This window comes from Natator depressus, chromosome 7 (assembly GCF_965152275.1).
Source record: "Natator depressus isolate rNatDep1 chromosome 7, rNatDep2.hap1, whole genome shotgun sequence".
NCBI classification, from domain to species: domain Eukaryota; kingdom Metazoa; phylum Chordata; order Testudines; family Cheloniidae; genus Natator; species Natator depressus.
In genome coordinates, this window is record NC_134240.1 from 5995857 (window position 1) to 6015945 (window position 20089).

The 20089-nt window shown below is 45.4% G+C and overlaps 1 protein-coding gene across 1 annotated transcript in view; it reads right to left on the reverse strand.

The window, feature by feature from the left end:
• The window catches only part of ADAMTS9 (ADAM metallopeptidase with thrombospondin type 1 motif 9), a 136813-nt gene that overhangs the window by 50942 nt on the left and 65782 nt on the right, over nucleotides 1-20089 (reverse strand). The window contains exons 21-29 of the mRNA XM_074957398.1: nucleotides 17319-17529; nucleotides 16072-16236; nucleotides 14445-14609; nucleotides 13334-13453; nucleotides 9170-9274; nucleotides 8865-9032; nucleotides 8357-8644; nucleotides 7124-7285; nucleotides 6348-6524 (exon numbers count right to left, since the gene is read on the reverse strand). Coding sequence (XP_074813499.1) covers nucleotides 6348-6524; nucleotides 7124-7285; nucleotides 8357-8644; nucleotides 8865-9032; nucleotides 9170-9274; nucleotides 13334-13453; nucleotides 14445-14609; nucleotides 16072-16236; nucleotides 17319-17529 — 1561 coding nt within the window. The remainder of the gene's footprint in view (nucleotides 1-6347; nucleotides 6525-7123; nucleotides 7286-8356; nucleotides 8645-8864; nucleotides 9033-9169; nucleotides 9275-13333; nucleotides 13454-14444; nucleotides 14610-16071; nucleotides 16237-17318; nucleotides 17530-20089) is intronic.

Genomic DNA, 20089 nt, shown 5'->3' on the forward strand with positions numbered 1-20089 from the left:
CCGGCCCTTTAAATTGCTGCCAGAGCCCCGCTGCCAGAGCCCTGGGGTAGCAGTGGTGGGGCTGGGGCGGCGATTTAAAGGGCCCTGGGTGGTAGCGGCAGCCAAGCCCTGGGCCCTTTAAATCATCCCTGGAGCCCCGCCTCCACTTCCCCAGGGCTCCGGCAGGCTCCGGGGATGATTGAAAGAGCCCGGGGTGGTAGTGGTGGCCGGAGCCCTGGGGAAGCGGCGGCAGGGCTCCAGGGATGATTTAAAAGGCCCAGGGCTCCATCTGCCGCTACCGCCCAGGGCCCTTTAAACTGCTGCCAGAGCCCCCAGCTGCCGCTGTTAACCCAGGGAGGGGGAAGGAGGCACTTGCCCGTACAGGGTAGGCCGTGGCTGGCTCTGACCTCCCCCAGCCTTGCCCCTTCCGCCCGAGGCCCTTCCCCTTCTGGGGGCCAGAGCCGGCCCCAGCCCAGCCCCGTACCAGTAAGTCTCTAGACTTACATTCACCCCTGCATGTAGGACTATTCCTTAAGCAGCACCAAGCTGACCACATCTGGAGGAAACCCCTGTATGTTCTGTCTATTTAAGTTGCTCCGATTTGATCTTGAAATGAAATGCTAGAGAAACCTGAGAGTACTCTGAGGTGGTCTTACTGGAATATGAAAACATTCAATATTTTTGTGATCAGGCAACTTTCTCTGGGACACTCTTGTAGGACACAAAACAACCTACCTAATCCCTACCATAAATCTCACTGAATCCATAAACGACCCTAACCTGTAGCTGCAAAATGCTTGGGTTTCTATGCTTTTTGTAAAGGTTGGATTTGTGCTTCTTGATCTTCCAGTCATCATACATATAGAGCAATGTGCTGACAGATGCAGGGGCTGACCTAGATGGTGAATCATGGCAGAAGACACTAGGTAAGGAAGCAGAAGACACAAGTCAGCTCCAAAAAATGGAAACTTGTAGGGGAGGATGATATTAAGTATGAGGTTAGAAGATAGCAAGGAATCTTCTGTTGAGATTTGTTTAGGAGGAAACAACAGAAAAAACAACAGTCGAAGAAGATTGGGAGTGGCTGTGTCCAGGCACAATGGAAGCCCAGAAAAAATATTTGATAGGGAACAGAAACGTTACACAGGCTTGGTCTACACTACACAGTTAGGTTGACATAAGGCAACCTAATTATGTCAGCGTCCACACTACAGCCTCGTCCTGCCAATGTAACTGCTCTACTACACCGTCATAACAACTCCACCTCCAGGAGTGGCGTAGGGCTTATGTGGGTGTAGCTAGGGCCAGCAGTGTCTGCGTAGACACTGTGTTACTTGCATCAACTGTTGGCTGGCTTGTCAATTTCATGGTCCCTTGCTGGAGCCATGACATGGATAAAAAAGCCAGGCAGCTAGAGTCTGGCTGCCCCCGTCTCCCCACTCCCAGCCAGGCTGCTGCCCGGAGACTCCCCACTCAAGGAGCTCAGGCGGCTGTCCCCCGCCTCCCAGCTGGGAACAGGGAACTGAGAGCCGGCGGCAGGGCGGGGAAGGGGGGAAAGCTGGGCTCCTGGAAGGGAGCTGTGCGGAGGGCTCTCAGCACCGCCCCACTGCCGCTCTTCAGTTGGTGGAAGCGCTCCTGGTGAGGATGCGCATGACCGACAGGAGGAGGGTAGTGTGGACATCAGCCACCGTAGTACCAGAGATCAGCTTACGGTGTAGCGGAGACCATAAGCCCAGATTTTTAAAGGTATTTAGGTGTTGGTGCACTCAGCATTGCAGTACCTAAGTCTCATTTTCAAAATTAGGGCATCTATTTGGCTGCCCAAAGACATCTCGCCACCTATCATCAGTTGAAATCAATGAGTTTTAGGTGCCTAGAGGCTTTCTGGAAAATCCCACGGGGCGCCTAAACACTTTTTAGAATCTGGCCCTAAATCCCTTTTGAACATTTCCGTTGGCTAAAGTCTTGTGACAATAATGATTGATAAACAAGGAGGCCTGCTTGCCAAAATCACACAGTAGATCATGTTGAAAATGATAACACGGTTCTAGAGTTCTCTCAGATACAGTTCATGAGCCAAATTCAACACTGACTTATAGTCACGGAGCTGCCTGGCAGAAAGATGTCGCAACTGAAACCAAGGGGATGGCATTGGGTAAAATAACTGCTTCATTTGACCCCTTGTGTTTTCTAATCAGAAGAGAAGGGAGCAGGTTGTGAAGCCTGTGATAAGTAATTTCTTCATTATACAGATATCATATCAATGTCCAGCTGTGCTATCTATTAGGGTACACTGTAATGCAATCATTTATTTTCTTGAGAAAACATATATCCTGATTATTTACCCTCTAATCACTGTATGCCATTAGTTGGAAGTGCTCAGTTTTAACAGGATTGTTTGCAGTGTTGTTGTAGCCCCGTTATTTAGCAAACCAAAGTCTAGATTATTGGAAGGCTTTTGATAAACTGTACACAGCCTTTCAGATGATGTTCTGCAAATGCAGTTATAGGACTCAAGGCCCAGACTGATCTGCCCATGTGGATCCAATGGCAGAATGAGGGCCACTGTCTCTCCTGCAAGTAGTTGACATAACCCCCATTAAAATCACTGAGTACAATACTCATGCAGTGAGGGTATAAGAGACCCACCTCAATAACTACAGAGATATTACTGGTAGGTACCCTATGATTTGCTTACTCTTTCAAAGAACTGGCTTTCACAACTCTAGTGCCCAGTTTGCCAAGACCTCTTTGTAAGAAACTCGCATCAGCTTCAGTGGGGATTCTATACTCAGGAGGGTGAAATTCTGATCCCAGTAAAGTCAAAGGAGAAACTCCCACGGACTTCAATTGGATCAGGATTTCACCCAGACAGCTTTTGGATAAATGGATTCAAGGTTCTGAGTGTACTGATTCTTGGCAACCTAGTTTTTAAAAGTGTGCGAATGTTCCCTTTCACCATTTGCATGTACATAAAAAGTTGTTCTTTGTCACCCAACTTAATTATGCATGTGAATTTTACGAAAGTATTAGTTCTCCCCAGTAACAGTCTTTATATGTAAGTGTCCTAAAAGCAGGTCTATCAGATGGATTATGATTCCCCCCAGGGCTTGAACACTAAATGTTCTTGAATAAACAAGGAGTTTGAAAGGTACCACATGGTTTTGTGATTCTTTTCTTCCCCGGGAATGTCCATCACAAAGGTAATGCTGGATGCATTTACACCAGCCATGTCATATGATAATGGTATGATTTCACACACAGCTTTAAAAAAAAATAAAAAAATCTCTGGGCTAAACCCTGAAATGTTTAGGTGAGATAAACCTCCCCCACTTTGATTTCATAAAAGGTCACTACAGAATTTGCCTGAGTAAGGGCTGCAGGACGCACTATTAATAAAATGAACAGTCTAAGTTCTGATGTTTTATATAATACATTTCGGTCAATCATGCAAGAACACTACCCAGTTAAATACTTGCATGAAAGGACTCATCTGTACTTCACAGTCACAGTGAGAGGTTTTAGAGCACTAGCATTATTTCAAAAGTAACTAAATGTATCTCTTTCTAAATATAGCTTATATTACTTAGTATGAACGACTAATTTCCTTAGAGTAGCACTAAATAAATAATAATGATTTTTAAATAACCGTTGACGGAAGACAATCTTACATTGCCGATTCAGAAAGGCTTGCCATCTCATAGTATTAAGTGTATTGTTGCAGTTTAGCATACGACTCAAGAAATCATTATACAAATTCATTTCTGATTACTTTCTACTTGTCTTTAATTTCCACTGTTTGATGTTAACATTAAACATTGTAAATGTATGCAATATTTATATAAAATTAAATAACAATACTGGAAAAATAAATACACTTTATTACATAAATACATAAATCCATATTGCTGAAAAGTTTCAGCTAATACTATACTCTTGTTTCAAAAGTGACCAAAAATATGGTAGTGACACTCCACCTGATGTTCAGATGAAGTCTGAACGGCTACAGAATGACGTCTGCAATCAATGTCGGAACTAGAAGCAAGTGAGGTGATACAATAAAAGAAAGTTGGACTCTCCCCTACTACCTACTGAAGTAGCGCCTGGTAATATGAAAACGAGGGATACGTAGAAATTTATTATATTTTTCAGGAGAGACAAAACTTTGGTTCCTTCTTGAGCCCACAGGTCCTCAAATACAGCTCTAGAGTCAATTACGGCAGAGCTCGGGCAAACAACAGATAAGATACTTCACATGAAAAAGCAAGACCCTATACGGCAATAATAGTGGCTCAGCTCTGAAAATCTTTCTCCAGCGGGAACTTTGCAAGAGAAGGGACGGTAGAAGCGGGTGACGCTACTACTGAATACTTTGGTCGCAAGATTCTCCACTGACGAGTTAGAGCAAACTTTAATCAACACAAGACTAAGAACACAGTTTACGACTGCATGCACCCCAGTGCTGCAAGACTGATTCTGCACATCTGACCCAGCTCATCGACACCTGGCATCAATGGGAGGTTTGGCTGGGGAAGGAATGCAGGATGGAGCCCTGTCTATCAAACACTGGGGGGGCAGATTCAGCTGTGGTGGAAGTGGGCACAACCCCACTGAAATCGATAGTTATGCCAGAGCTGAGTACAGCCCTATGATCTGTTCCCGGAAAGGCGTGGTGATAATGCCAAATGCTGGAGGACACCAAAACCCAACAGAACAGGCTAGCCATCTTGCTTGGGTCTTGCAAACATTCAAGCACATGAAACAGAAGTTAGCAGCAATTTTCAGGACGTAGTTGTGGGAGAAAACAACCGCCTCGGGGACTGAGTAGTGCTCAGCTCGTTCAGTCAGCACCAACTATCCGTATAAAAGTGATACATTAGCACCTCAAATTAATCACTGTCCCTTGTAATGATGAAGCACCGTATAAATACTAGTCAGCAATGTTATGGCTATCACATAATTCACTGAGGTATGAAAAAAACAGAAATGTTACCAAAAGCATCCACAGAAACTACAATGACATTAAACTCCAGCAATGTGACGTTAAAACCATAGTGTTTAAGGAAGTCAATATATTACAAAAAGGCCTCATTTTTTATAAAGTGCTTTCAAGTCAAATCACCTTTAAAAAACCTTCAGCTACGTTTAACAAAATATACAATACATTTTGACACGTGTTTGCGTGTCATTTTAAAATGGTCACATCAACGGTTTTCATTTTATCTAGCCAGCGTCCCAAGTCCCACACTCACTTTGGTGTAAGAGCACCTGTTAGCAACCAGCCAGGAGCACTAGAATTCCACCTGTCCTCAGGTGGAGAGGGCCTTTTATACAGGAAGTCAGTATTATTCTGTGGAGTTCGCCTTGCAGAGCAGACAGATCCCAGGCTGGGCAGGGTAGAGTTTTAAACTACAGGACACTATATAATGGTCCAGATCATCCCCTGCAGTAGAGCCACTTTGCGCAGCTGGATCCGTGGGCGGAACACCGCAGTGCAGGAGAATCATCCCAGTGGCACAGAGCCAGCATAACCACTCCCCTCCCAGAGGTTGGAGAGGAAAGGTGACCTAAAGAAAGGGGGCTTCCCTACTTCCTGTTGATCCCCGGCTGCCATAATAGTCCCACACGGGCAGCTAGTGTAATTTAGAGCAGTGGCTGGGGATCGGACCAAGGATCAGAGAAATATGCAAGGGTAGCTTAAAACCACTTTAAGCCTGGTCCCTCATCAGTTGCACTATATGATCCACAGCTGAGAATAAAGGACACTACATATATAAACATACATGTATACATATAGAAATACATATACATGTATATATGCATTATACTAAAGTAGGAATGTGCCTGTGTTTTCTGTATGGGTGTGTATATATTTATAAACTAACACATACACCCTTATAAACACATATACTTGCGAATGAGGGCAACTTAGCACCAAAATCCTCCCATAACTATAATTTTTTTTGCAGAGAAAATGCAACATGGGCAATAATAAGTGCACAATAAAATATTAATATAAAATATAATCAAAACTTTCATTTAAATTTAAATATACTGCTTAAAATGCCAGGTTTTAATTTGCATGCAAAGAACTCAGTCATAACCAAGACTCGTAATGCATGGTGCTTGCAATGTAATAAAATGTACAAAGTTGGTTATCTAGCAGAAAGTGCCTTTTAAATTAAAGGAGTTTACTTTGCTAATGTAAGCCCTTCCTGAATGCGTCACTCTGAGTATATTGTAAATAATCTTCTTTAAGTGCAGTTTTAGGACACAAAATATTAACACCTTGGCTTTAAGCATATTAGATTTGTTGTTATGGAACATCTATAAAAAGAGTCACAAAGATAAATATGCTATGGTCATACCGAGCTCCAAGGACCAGAATTCCAGGCAGCATCTCTAGGACAGTCCTGCATATTGCACCGCTCACGGTCTGGTGGTTTGTCGAGAATTTCACAGCTCAGATCTGGAAACCTTTCACCATTAGGGCGCTGGCACACCACAAGCCTCGTTCTTGTTCCTGCACCACATACCTTTGTGCACTAGAGAAAGGAAATCAACAGAGTAGTTATAATATTAGTAATTTACATATCGAGCATTGTCTGCTCCAACCTCCATTGAAATCAACGAGAGTCTTTCCACTGACTTCAGGGTGGGGCGAGACAGGCCCCAGAAGAGGGTGTTGGTATTTTTTTAAATGTCAGAAGGGACCAGAGGTTTTGGGGCCACTATTTTTGGGTACTCAAAATAAGACACATTAAATGAGACCAACTTTTAGAAAGCGCTGAACATCAGCCAAGTGCTTTTGAAGATGTCTGAAGCTGGACACTAAACTCACTACAGCAGGTTGACATAATTCAAATGAGTAGCTTTTCTCTCAAAAAATGGCCTTTTTTAAATAGAGTTTTCAAAATCTGCCATTGTCCGGAAATGTTTCTGCGACGTGCTTAATTGAAAACATTACCAGATTCTTTACAGAACTGTTTCAGTTCCCAAGAACTCGCTTTTCAGTAAACGAAACATTTTGCTAACCTTTGGCAGTATTTTTTATTTCCAATTTTCAACTCCCCGCCCCGCCCCCCAACTGAAAACCTTGGCGTACGTCTTTTTAGAGACAGGAAAAGTTTAACTTGGTTCTCACCTCTCCCCAGCTGCCATAAGCCCACTGAGGACAAGGGCCAGATTCACATGATCTCTGCTCAACAGGTTTTGCTTTCTCATCACAGTTACTCGCAGTGTATCCGTTTTCATCCTGGCACACCACAACCCGCCGCTGGAATCCCCCAGCGCACGTACTAGAGCACTGCAAAACACAATCACCCACCATGCCATCAAGTCCGGTTTGGGCTTAGCTCTCCCGAAGGACCATCAGAACACTCAGCTATGGGAGTGCGCTCGCGCAACAGGAAGCAAAACCCCCACCTCTCGCCAAAGGAGCTAGAGTTAACAGACAAATGTCAGGTCTATGGCATTAGCCTAACTAACATCCTTTTACCTTTGCAGCATAGGCGCCGACTCCGTGGGTGCTCCAGGGCTGCAGCCCCGCCGATCAGCTACTCCCCCTCCCTCCCAGCGCCTCCCGCCCACCACGAATCAATTGTTCAGTGGCGTGCAGGAGGCACTGGGGGGGGGGAAGGGGTAGAGCGAGGGCAGGCACACTCGGGGGCGGGGCGGGAGGAGGTGGGGCAGGGCCTTGGGGGACGGCTTGGAGGGCCTGGGGTAGAGCAGGGGTCGAGCACCCCCGTGAAATGAGGAAGCTGGCACCTGTGCTTTGCAGTCTACGTGAATCAAGCAGAAAAGCCTGTTTTTACAAACATTAAATCCCCCGGGACGCTTTAGGCCCCAGATCAGCAAAGGAATTCTGCATGGGCATAACTTTAAGTGCCTGAGCAATTCCAGTGACTTCACTCAGATATTTAAAATTCCTCCCACACCACATCACCTTGCTAAAGTGGGACCTTAGCAATGCACTGTTTCAACCCTGCATTCACAGGTTTTGTTTAGAAAAAAATAAGAAAGTCTCAATTGTGGTTGGTTGCTAGCCCTGAGTAAGAAGCAGAGCTGAGCTGCCCCAGGAGAAGACCAGGAACCACACGATGACTCAAAGGCACCATCTGGTCTCTAGTAAGTCCTTTGTCTCAAGGGAAGTAATGCTGCCAGCCCTATGCCCGGCACAGATTACTTACTCTGCCATGCCTTCTAGTGCTCTGGAGGAGCAGAGCTAAAGCTCCACGGGCAGAGGAATACACAGAGGCTTGAGTCATATGGGTAGTGAGTGCAGGGGAGTGAAGTGGTACCTTGTTGCACATCTGTGCAGGGGGAAAAGGAACACAAGGGTCATAGTTTGACCTGAAGTGAATAAATTGACACTTACAGCACCCCATGGGCCGATTCTCCATTGGTTGTCTCCTGGTATGTGCGCGGGGCCAGTATTCTGGTTTGGGTTTCCCCCTGGGTGAGATTTCGGCTGATGCTCCGGGTATGGGAAAGGGTGGATTGGCCTGCCGTAGTCATGGATGTTCTGACAGGAAGACACAGAGCAATCCTGGTCCGTTGCCGGGAGATCATCTGGATCGCATTCACTTCTATCGACCACCTGGTCGCTGTAATTCAAGCAGACCACCTGCCGCGTTGCCTTACCTTGGCCGCACGTCACTGAACACTGCATTGACAAGTGGAAAAGAAGACACTTTCATTTCCAGCCTGGAGAGATGTTTTTTAAAATGAAACCACTTGCTAATAAAAAGAAGTTGAAACATCTCAACTTCCTTGCCTTTTACCTCAGAAGTGCACTGGATGACAGAGTACATGAGAAATATATGACATAAATTGCAGGAACAGGCCATATAGATTATACTGTGGTAAGAACTGGATTTGCTTACAGAACTCCACTCCAGGGCTTTCCATTGTCCACATGGCGTTACGGAGCACACTTCTGTCGCTGAAGGCTTAGGGAGATGAAAACAGGCAGCTTCATCAGCCACTGAGCCCTGATCATCACGACAGCTGACATATCTCATCCTGGTACCTTTCCCACATGTCATCGAGCACTAGGAAAGATCAACAAGTAGTTTAGTGAGAAGTCATCTCCTGTTGTGCAAAGGCACAGACTTTGGGATAAAAATCAAACCAACGATAACAAAAAACTTGTCATCTTATAAAATGTAGCCAGTGACCACACACTTACGGGTGTCCAAGATCCAAATCTCCATTGTGTCCTGTGAACACTGGGCATAGATCTTTTCGTTTCTGGAGCAGCTGGATGGAGAGGACATGCTGCTATTTCACAGTCCTACCAAACAAACGTATGAGAGAAAATGAAAAATATTGGATTATTGATTTGCAGATGCTCCAGGTAAGTAATCTCCACAATGTGGTTAAGAAAGAAGGAAAAATATACTTTGCCCTACAATCCGCTATTTACAGACTCTTCACTTTAATAGAGGCAGGTTCTGCTCTCAGGTCCTCATGACAGATCTGCAAAATTTGAAATCAATACATTGTGGGGGGCGGGGGGAAGAGGGGAACTGACAGCAGAATTGCACTTAGCTTTTGATTTGCCAGTATCCTCACAATCATATGTCATCTGCATTTATGATGATGAACTTCCAAAGAAAGGAGTTTGGGGGACAAGAGTAGAGATTGTCACCAAGAAGGCAATAGGCATTCCAGCCCCTAACAATTTTCAATGGCAGTTGGGCTCCTAACACCCTTAAGCACTACTGAAAAATACCAGCCAAACTAAGTTTTTAAATCACAGGAAAAAAATTGGACCTGGAGCAAATGTATTTAACATAAGTCACGTTGGTTTTGGAAAGAATGAGATGAATTTTTAACTTTCCTCAAGTATGTTCCAAATAGGGAACTGTCTGGTCAATGTCTTATGCCTCTTTCAATCAGGCTTTCACAAAGCAGTGTGGCCAAGAAGACAGAGCACTGAACTGGTACTCAGGAGTCCTGGGTTCAATCCCTGCATCTCCCACTGGCCTGCTGGGTGACCTTGGGCAAGTCACTTCACCTCCCTATGCCTCAGTTTCCCCAACTGTGATCTAGAAATCTATTCACTGATCAATGACTGAAAACTCAACCCCCTTCTATTGGCGGATGAAATGCTGAAATCTCTGCCAAACGTACCTTGACTGAAACAGAGTCTCCCGAGTGTATTAAATGTAATAAATAATCCAAAATAATTGGAACAGAACAAGGAGATGGAATGTGACCGTACATATTTCCCATGATGAAAAATGCTTCTGTTATGCAAATTACATAATTTTAGCACATACTTTCTGCCTCTGAAGTAAGATACTGTGTTCTGTACCTCTGCAGAACTTTCCCTATCTAATTGCATCCAGATACCATCCACACTGTGATACACAGAGAAGCTGGATTTGGATGTAGGACTAGACTGTGATTCTATCCTTCTCAACCGGAAGCATGATAAACTGATGTGTGGACATTATCAGGAGTTCTGAGAGCCAGAACTGATGAGGTCAGGCAGGGGCCACCAGTATAATCTGAGCTGCCTCTTGTCTTACCTTCCTTAACATTTTTGGAATTAATGGAAAAGGAAGGAAAGCCTACACCTAAAACTACAAATTGTAGATGTTTCTTCTGTGCAGGATTTATCTACACATGGAAGTAAGCTTCCTATAAGGTCAGGGTCATGAACCAATGCATAGGATATAAAGTGGGAATAATTGAAGCAAGAGTTACCATACCAAATTTGGTGCATCTAATGTATTTGTAATAATTTCCGAGATCCAGGATCAGATGACAACCTCTTTTCTTTTTTGGTATGAGGAAATAAGGGGGATATAAGCCCTTTCCCACAAATTTTTGAGGTACCCATTCTGTCGCTCCGAGATTGATTACGTCATCTCCCTCTTGATGCATAGTGCTCTCATGAGACTAGTGACTAAAAAGGAACTATAAGGGTGGGAGGCACAGATTGAAACTGAATGGTGTAACCATCCTCAAGACATGAAGAATCCACTGTAATCCAACCCTCCTGGGACAAAAAAGACAGATGGGAACCAAGCGAGGGAGGAAAAGGTATAGATCCTTGTAGATTAGTCCAAGATCATTGACTGTGGCATCAAATCTGATGCTTTTGCATCTTTCCTGATTGTGATGTTAGCAAAGAGGATGATGGACCAGCTCTCTTCTTTTGATATCTCAATCTCATCTAGGATTGGTGAGACGATCTCTGTTGATAAAAGTTTCAGAAAGGTGTAGTGTTCCAATATCTCGAGGAAGAAGGGTGAGGACAAAATTGCTTCCTTCTAAATATTAATGTGTATAAACTCAGTGATCTAATAGTGGATCTTGAGCCTTTCAATGAGTGAAGACACTCATCCATTATAGTACTAAAAAACTGTACATTGAATGGCAAATCTTCAGTGGTTGCCTGTACTTCCTTAGGCAAACCTGATGCAGCCAACTGTGATGCACATTTCATAGCCATTGAACGGACACCAGTATCAGCAGCGTCCAATGCAACCTGCAGTGCGGTTTTAGCAACTGAGTGACCTTCTTCACAGATCGATCTAAATTCATTTGTAATTTCTACAGGTATCTTGTTCTTAAAATCAGACCGAATATCCCCTTGAAGAGTATCTTATTTAGACAGCATGGCTTGATTATTAGCTATCCTAATTTGTAAACACCGAGGAATCATTTTTCCATCCAAAGAGGTCTAGTCTCCTTGATTCTCTTTCTTTGGGTGTGGACTTTCCTATTTGTTTTGATTTTGCATTTTTAGCAGTGACAAGTGAAGACAGAGTCGGAGGAGTATAAAGATACTCTAAACCCTTTGACAGTACTGGATATCTATGATCAGCACACTGTGAAGTAGTGGCAACTGAGACAGGAGTAACCCAGAGATCCTTTGCCAGATCTAAAATTCCTTCATTTATAGGTAGCGTGACTCTACTCTGTGATGCTGTTCGTAAAACATGGGCAGATTATTTATGTATACAGTAACTGGAGTTCTTCAAGATGTTTTGTCCTGTGGGAGCTCCATGTCAGGATGTGTGTGCATCTGTATGCTCTTGATTGGAGATGTTTTTTGTCAGCAATGCCCCGTGCATCCTTGTGGTCTGGTAGGAGGGTATGCAGGGAGGAGAAGACCCTCCACTGCTCCGTTTTCTATTCATGGAGCCCAGATGCAAGGACAGCAGAGCAGAAGAGAAGGAGGGTGGGTAGCGGAGCACAGGGACAAAACATCTCAAAAAAACCCTCCTGTTCCTTACTGCTCCTTCTTCTTCGAGTTATTGTCCCTAGGGCGACACGTAGCCTGCCCACACTCACCAGCCACCGCAGCTTGCAGCTGGGGACTGGGGACAGGGCACTGCTGGCCAAGAGCCAGCACGCAGTGGGGGGCTGTGCTGACGGCACTGCAACTTTGCCTCATCCTCAGCCTTGCACACCCATCCCTATTGTTGGCCACTGGACCCCACCCTCACCCCGCACTCACCACTGGTGGGCGGCTGGCGAGAAAGGATCCGGCCAGCAGCAGGACCTGCCAGTACTGATGTGCGGGAGACAGAAAATAGGGGACAATTTGCCCGTTTTCAAGAAAAAGCCAGGATAGCTGCAGGAGGGCTTAAAAACGGGAGGTCTGGTCACCCTAGGCATGCTCCATGGTATAGAACTGACAATAGGAAGCCCACTATGGCTTCGACATCAAAAACAGAGCACGTGACAACTACAACAAGGCTGTACAGATCCATTTCACGGCATACGTACATGTTAAATCCTCGCAAAAATGCACACTGGAGCACCCTGCCCGCTGCCAGGTTTGCTAACAGAGAGGCCATGGTCTACAAGCTCTGCTGCTCTTGTCTGAGATCTGCCAAAAACACTCAAGTTGGCCACCAAGGGTCCATCTCCACTGCAATTAAAACTCCGGGGCTGGTCCATGCCAGCTGACTCAGGCTCACAGGGCTGTTTAACTGCGGTGTAGACATTCGGGCTCAAGCTGGAGCCCGGACTCTAGGACCCTGCGAGATGGAAGGGTCCCCAAACGTCTACACCTCAATTAAAGAGCCCCACAGCCCGAGCCTTGTGAGCCATGTCAGCTGGCACAGGCCAGCCGCAGGTGTCTAATTGCAGAGTAGACCTTATGCCCTCAGCTGGTATAAATTCGCATGGTTCCACTGAAAGTCAGTAAAGCTATATTGATTTGCACCAGCTGAGGATCTGGCCCAGAGATCTTCAAAAGAGCAGATCTTGGTATTGATTTACTAAGCCAGGAATAATTAATAGAGAGGAAAGGCGTGCTTATTTTATCACTCCCGCAAGAGGCAATGCCTGGATGGGAACAAGAGATGAGGAGAAGTGTAACATTTACCTGTGTGTCCGTCGGTCGTGTAGCAGCGTTACACTCATTGTCATCCACTACTGATACATAGGCACCGACAACACATTTCACTGCTCTCATTTGGTAGCCCTGCCCACATGTCACTGTGCACTGGGAGGGGGGAAAAAAACAAGACAGACGTGCACGTGACTGAATAAAGATTTGACCTGGAAAGTATTAAGCAGGGCTAGTGTATTTGAAGCAAATCATTTCTTTCTTAACATCCACCAAAAGTAAAAAAAGCCATTTTCTTCTACTTCGGTCATTTCAGCTTAAAAGGAGGTCAAACTTAATTCACTGCTTCCGTCGGAATCCTGCATGCTTCATTTATCATCTTCAAATATGGATGTATGAGTGTTTAAATGATTTCCCATTCTGTGGGATATGAATTTAGTGTAATCCCTGTCACATTGCTTTGCATGCAGGCTGTTCAAGCTTCCAGTAACACACCATGATCATGAATGAAAGGCATTGTGCCGATCAGTAATTTGTGTGGTCCGGCTAATTATTATTATTTTTAATAACTAAATCATAAAAGTTACAGCTGTGGTGGAAATCAAGAAGGCAGAATCCTCTGGAAGAAATTAGCACAGATTGCTTATTTTCCCTCTGTGAAAATTAAATATGAAACAGACAACAAAAATGAAGCCAAGATTTTGAAAAAGGGCTGCGGAAAGTCAATGGGTGCTGCACTTAGGAAAATCAGGCCACTTATTATTACAAGGAGGTAATATTGCCTAGTGGATAAAGCACTGGCCTGGGAATCTGGGCAGCAGTTCCAGCTCAGCTGTTGGATGACCTTGGGCAAGTCACGTCACCCCTCTGTGCCTCAGTTTCTCCATCTGTAAAATGAGGGTAATGATACTAATCTCCTTTGTGAAGTGCTTTGAGATGCCAAGCACTGCATCAGAGTGGGTATTGCTATTATTTAGGTGCCTAAATATGGACTTCGTAGTCTAAGCTTGGAAACCCATTTTTGAAAATCTTTGCCAATCTGTTATAAACACAAATGAAATTTAGCATGGTCCTGCTACTGCTGTCAGCTTTACAACAACAGACCATTTATACCAGGAGCAGAAGGAAACAGAGTCTCTTACATTACCTGTCCCCAGGGTCCTACTTGCCACGCCGCACATTCCTGCTGCTGACAGGTCTGCACAGAATCGGGCTTACTCTCCGGATCACAAAACCTGTCATTTAATCGATCTTCTCCAAACTGGCACCAAGTCTGGCGATGTTTGTGCCCTTTCCCACAGGTTACCAAGCACTGCAAGGAGCAAATCACAGACTCGAGGTCAGATCCTTCGCTGGTGTCAATGGAACTATGGTGATGGACACCAGTTGAGAATCTGCCCGTGATATTAAAATCAGACCAGAAACCGCCACCAAACAATTATTTGCTTAGAGGTGTGTCTTTAACTAAGAGGAGTTCGTGCATAGCACCGACTGGAGCTTAGACACACCTATGAGGGTCAAAACAAACATATAGTGAGGGTTGAAAATAACATCAAGTCAAAGAACATGGAGAAAAATCAGGATTATTATTAATCATCCTTTTTGGGAAAATCAATGTAATGTACAGTGCAACTCATACAGGATTTACTGGGCTGGATTCTGGTGTAAACCTGGTGTAACTCCACTAACTTCCATGGGACTAGCTCAGCTTTACAGTGGTGTAACTTTCCCTGCATATTGCTAACACCCTTGTTATTCGTGATGTTGGCTCCCTAGAACTTCTGAAGAAGTGCCAGAAATCAAAGGAGCAAATTATGGATGCTGTAGCATGAGGGCCAAAATGGGAGGTGCGCCGGGGAGAAAGGGTGCAGAAGCCCTTGCCTCCAAACCAATCCAGTGCAGAAGGCAGCCATGATTTGTCTCCAGGGACCGAGGAGTCTGGAAGGCCACACTCAAGCACTAGGGGACAGGATGGCTGGCAACATCTCTGCAAAGATGTAGCAAAGTGCTCCTCTTTCCATGTTCCCGCCAGCCCAAGCTTTCCAAAGGCATCACAACTCCAGAGGCTGACGCTCTCTCTTCCCGTTACACGGCTCATGTTCTTAGGAGCCAGAGCTGGACCAACGTCCACTCACTGAGGGAGTTTTCCTCCATCATCTCATTTCTTTGACTCCGGAAAGAACATGACCCCTGGAGAAGTGAGCCTTGTTTCGACGAGCTGCTGAGGTTTCCGCTTGTGGAGCTAGGGGGCAGGAATTTCCTTCTCCATGAGCCCCCTGTCAAAGGCTACAGAGCACCCCTGGAGTTGAAGTAATGCCTCATTTCCCTATCGAAGGCACATGCTTTCCAGAGAGAAAAACGGTCAGTGGATCTGGAGGCTTAGGACCAAGGACGCTGCTTCCCCACTCCTCCCGCTATCCTGGCTCCCAACTTTTCTTGTGTGCGGGGGTGAAGAGAGCCCCTACAGAGCAGAATGCTGCTACGCCCACGGGGCATAGGCCTCTGTGTGACATCTTTCACTCCTTTCTCACAGCAGAACCCCAGGGGCTCCAATGTGCCCCCTCGAAGGGAAAGAATCTGGTCTTTCATAGCCATTCATTAGTCATAGGTACAGACAGGCGCATCAACGCAAGCTGACTACTAGTGCAGTGTTGCTGTAGCCGGGTCAGTCCCAGGATATGACACACAAGGTGGGTGAGGTCATACCTTTTATTGGCCCAAGACCCGTGGGTGAAAGAGACCAGCTTTTTGGTTTTAAAACAGTGGACACTTACTTCTGACCAATCCCCTGTTCTCCACTGTGGACACAAGAAGTCACTACAGCGCTGTACAACGAGCTTCTCCTGCCGACTGCATTTACTGTCGTCCAGAACATCATTGAGGGTGTTAACGCAGATGGCTCGGCGTCTCCTTGTGCCACCACCGCAACTTTTAGAGCACTGAAAGAGAAACTCAGTAAACACACATGGGAATTGCACTCGGGGCCAGGCCAATAGTCTACCTAGTCCTGTAACCTGGACGAGAGGCTTCAGAAGGAGATGCAAGAAACCCCATAAAGAACAACTGTACAAAAGTGCCCCCATGGGGTAAATTTCTTCCTAATCCCAGGCAGCTGATGGCTGGTTTTGACCAGAAGTACAAAGGTTTGTATATATATATCTATCTTACCAAGCACAATAATATCTTGTGGCAATGAGTTCCACAGGTTTCATTATGGGTTGTGCCAAAAAAAGAATTCTGTTATTAGTTTTAAATTTGTGGCCTTTCAATTTCATTCAACTGGTGTCTCTTTGTACTTGTATTATGAGAAACGGTAAATAGCAGTGGCCTGATTTAACTTCTTAATACCAATCATTGTTTTACATCTTCTACCATTTATACCAAGGTGCCATTACACCACTCGGGCACTTTACGTGGCCTCAAGATGTGTCAATGCCAAAACGGTGTAAAGGGGCCTCAGTGTAAATGAAAATGAGGCTGCATAGTATTTTAAAAAGTAAAGCTATTTATATTGCAGTCATAAAACAAAACCCTGTCTTTAGTTCAGTCTGCATGCTCAGGCCACACACAAACTCTTACTGATGATGGTGCTAGCAGTCGTGCGTGCAGAGAACGGTCAAGATCGGCCTTACGGACATCGGAGGAATGCAGAAAGCAATGGCGGATGGGTTACTGGGCAGCTTTGGACCCAGAGAAAATGCTGAAAACCATTTCCCAGTTCCACGTGCTATGCATAGCTACCAGTTTCACAGACGAGCGCCTCCTGATGACGGATCCATGCAGGACTGACTGGCGGCAGAGTCCATCTCATGCACTATTCCAGCAGGCGGCTTCAAAGCAACAGCAGCGCACAGTTGACTGGCTCCGCCACAAAAGCAGGACACTTTCCAAATCAACTTTTTTTACTAGGTTAGGCTGACCAAGTGCCTGCCCCCCCTTGACTGAGAGCTGCCAAGAATACACAGGCTGTAGATTTTCACCTGAAATAAGGCAAATGTCACCACTCAGGTGACATACTTACTTCAGACCAGGCTGAATACCGCCATCCTCCTACGTTACAGTCTCCAAAGCATTTTTCCCTAGTATTCGGCTTGGTTTGGCCACTGCAGAATCGATCGTCGACTTTCTCCGTCTTCCCTTCCGACCTACTGTACTTTGTGCAGTAGACTTCTAGTGTTCGGTATCCCAGCCCACACTGCGCAGTGCACTCGCTCTTTCTAGCAATATGCCACCTGGGCACACACAAAAAAAAGCCCCCCAAAAACCACCATCAGTAACTCTGCCAGTATTACACTATCTAAAGCAGAAAGTCTGGAAGAGCACGGGAACGCACGTGGTTTTGAGAGGAAAAGCGGAAGCAGAAAGGGTTACTGCTTTTTAGTATCCTATGTATATAATGCAGTTAGTATCATGTTACATAAATAAGGAATATACATACTTTAATTATGCAGATTTGTAACTCATTACAACACCACCCAAAGCTTTGCATCTTCAAAGTGCTGTCTAAAACATTAGCTAATTACTCCTTGCATCACTCTTGGGATGTACCTATGCAGTATCGGCCCCTTTTTATGGATGGGGAAACCAAGGCAATAAGTTTAAGTGACCTACCCAAGGTCACAGAGAGTCAGTGGCAGAGCAAGCATTAGAATTCAGGGGTTCCTGGCTTCTAGGCCTGTGTTCAGACCCCTAGACTATGCCTCACCCTCAGAAAACCAAAAGCTTTAAAAAAAACTTGGCATCAGATGTATTAAATTGTATGGGCATGAAGCGTACGCCAAATGTAATTCCATGAAGCAGAATGCTTTAGCAAAACTTTCAGTCCTCTGAAGTGGAACTGAGTAATTTGTGCACCGGTACGAGATAGATGATACAAAGAAAGAGTTCTATCAGGGATTAAAAAGCACTTGCTGTCAGTGGGTGGGACTCTGGTCCTGGCGTTTGCCGGGGGGCTTCTATTGCCCGCAGGCAGCGATGCAAAAACGAAGGCCATTCAACTGAGAACCTCAGGGATTTCGTCCGCCTTTCAGTTCTTGAACACACTTTCCTATCTACAGCCACCTCCTCGTGCTTTAGTCACCTTTCCTACCCTGAAGCTAGGAAATTAGACATCCTCCTTTAAGACTGAAATGGCAAGAAGGCAAGCATGCAATGTGTGTGGCATTCTCTCCAGAATAGTCCAGAATCACTTCCATGCAGTCCCCAAGCTGGAGAGATGTGGCTGCTGCTGACCCTGGACTTTTCCCATGTGGTTGCATTAAATTTATGTCCACATACATGGTGCAGTTTTCATCAGGCACCAGAGGCCTGATTTTCACAGTTCCCATGGACTTTAGCTAGAGCTGTGGGTGCTCAGTGGTCCAGATGTGCTTTCCAATGTTTCCATACCCGCCTCATAGAATAGATCTGTGCAGGTGACGGGCTAATTTAATTCACACTATTGGGATTCCTCACTCCAGAATCTGGGACTAACATGTTTTCCAATATTAGGACTTGATATAAATCTTAAATTATACCACAGGGTGCTGGACAGGTGGCAGAAAAAGCACGGTCCCGTCGACAGGCCACCGGACTGGGAAATTGGAGCCCTGCGTTCTATTCTTGGATCTGCCACTGATCTGCTAAGTGACCCTGGGGAAACCCTTCACCTTTGTTTCCCAGCCTTCATGTTGCCTTTGTATTTATCTTGCAAACTCTTTGGGGGCAAGGTTAGTCTCTTAATGTGCCGTTATACAGATCCTAGCACAATGGGCCCCAGCCCAATAATAATTAACTGCATGTTTAGTCTTAAAGGCTTACTTTCATACTTGGGAGAATAAACACAACTGCTCGTGACCATCAATGGACTGAGGATACATGCAAGTAATTGCCATTAATGCGATCTACACAGGCATATTGCCCATGCGTCAGAGAGGCACCAGGCCCCAAGGCATGGAACATTTTTCATAGCTGTTGGGTAGAACCCTGCCTTTGCAGAGATACACCTACATATCTGGGAGCAGAAGTTGGCCTTTCATACTCTTTTGAGGGTGTTCTCCGTGTTCCTCTTAAACACCCCCAATCCACACTCCCATCCTCTACACATACACACACTCTTCTGGGTTTTATCCAAGTCCCCACCCTAAAGATCCTCCAATGCAGACACCATTTTTCCAGGCGAGGACTGCTAGACTGGTCTGCCTGTATCACTGCTTCTTTACCGGTTGTCCCCATCCCTGGAGGAAGTGCTTGTGGTTACTTCACTACAATTGCAGACTGGCAGGATGACACTGACACTGTGAATGGGGCTTGATTACATGAGGTCCTGAGAGCCCACTTGGAACTTGAGGGCACTCAGCACCTCGCCCAAGCACCTTGCAGAATGAGGTCCCTAATTAGGGAACTAATTAATGTCCACTGAAGTCAATGGAATGAGTCCCATTGACTTCAACAGGCATCGGATCAGAGCCCAGATTAGAGACTCCTGTATAGAAAATGCAGAGCTCCTCAACTTGGCCACAAGGCTAAACTCCAGGAGAGTAGCTAGGAAAATAAAATAAAGATCTGGAACCAGTAGCTCCCGATTTACAGGTCAGTCTCAGATCTGTTATTGAGTTCCGAACTTTTACAGTTCCCGCTTCTGGAGCTTCCAAGCTGCGCAATGGCACCTGAGTAGCCTTTCAGCTGTTACAGTGACCACCTGAGAGGACCATCACATTCTCAGATGGAATCTAGATAAAAAGTAAACTGGCTCAGCAGCAGCCACTTAACCCCCCCTCGGCCCACACTTTAGTTCAAAAGTTCACAATTTAG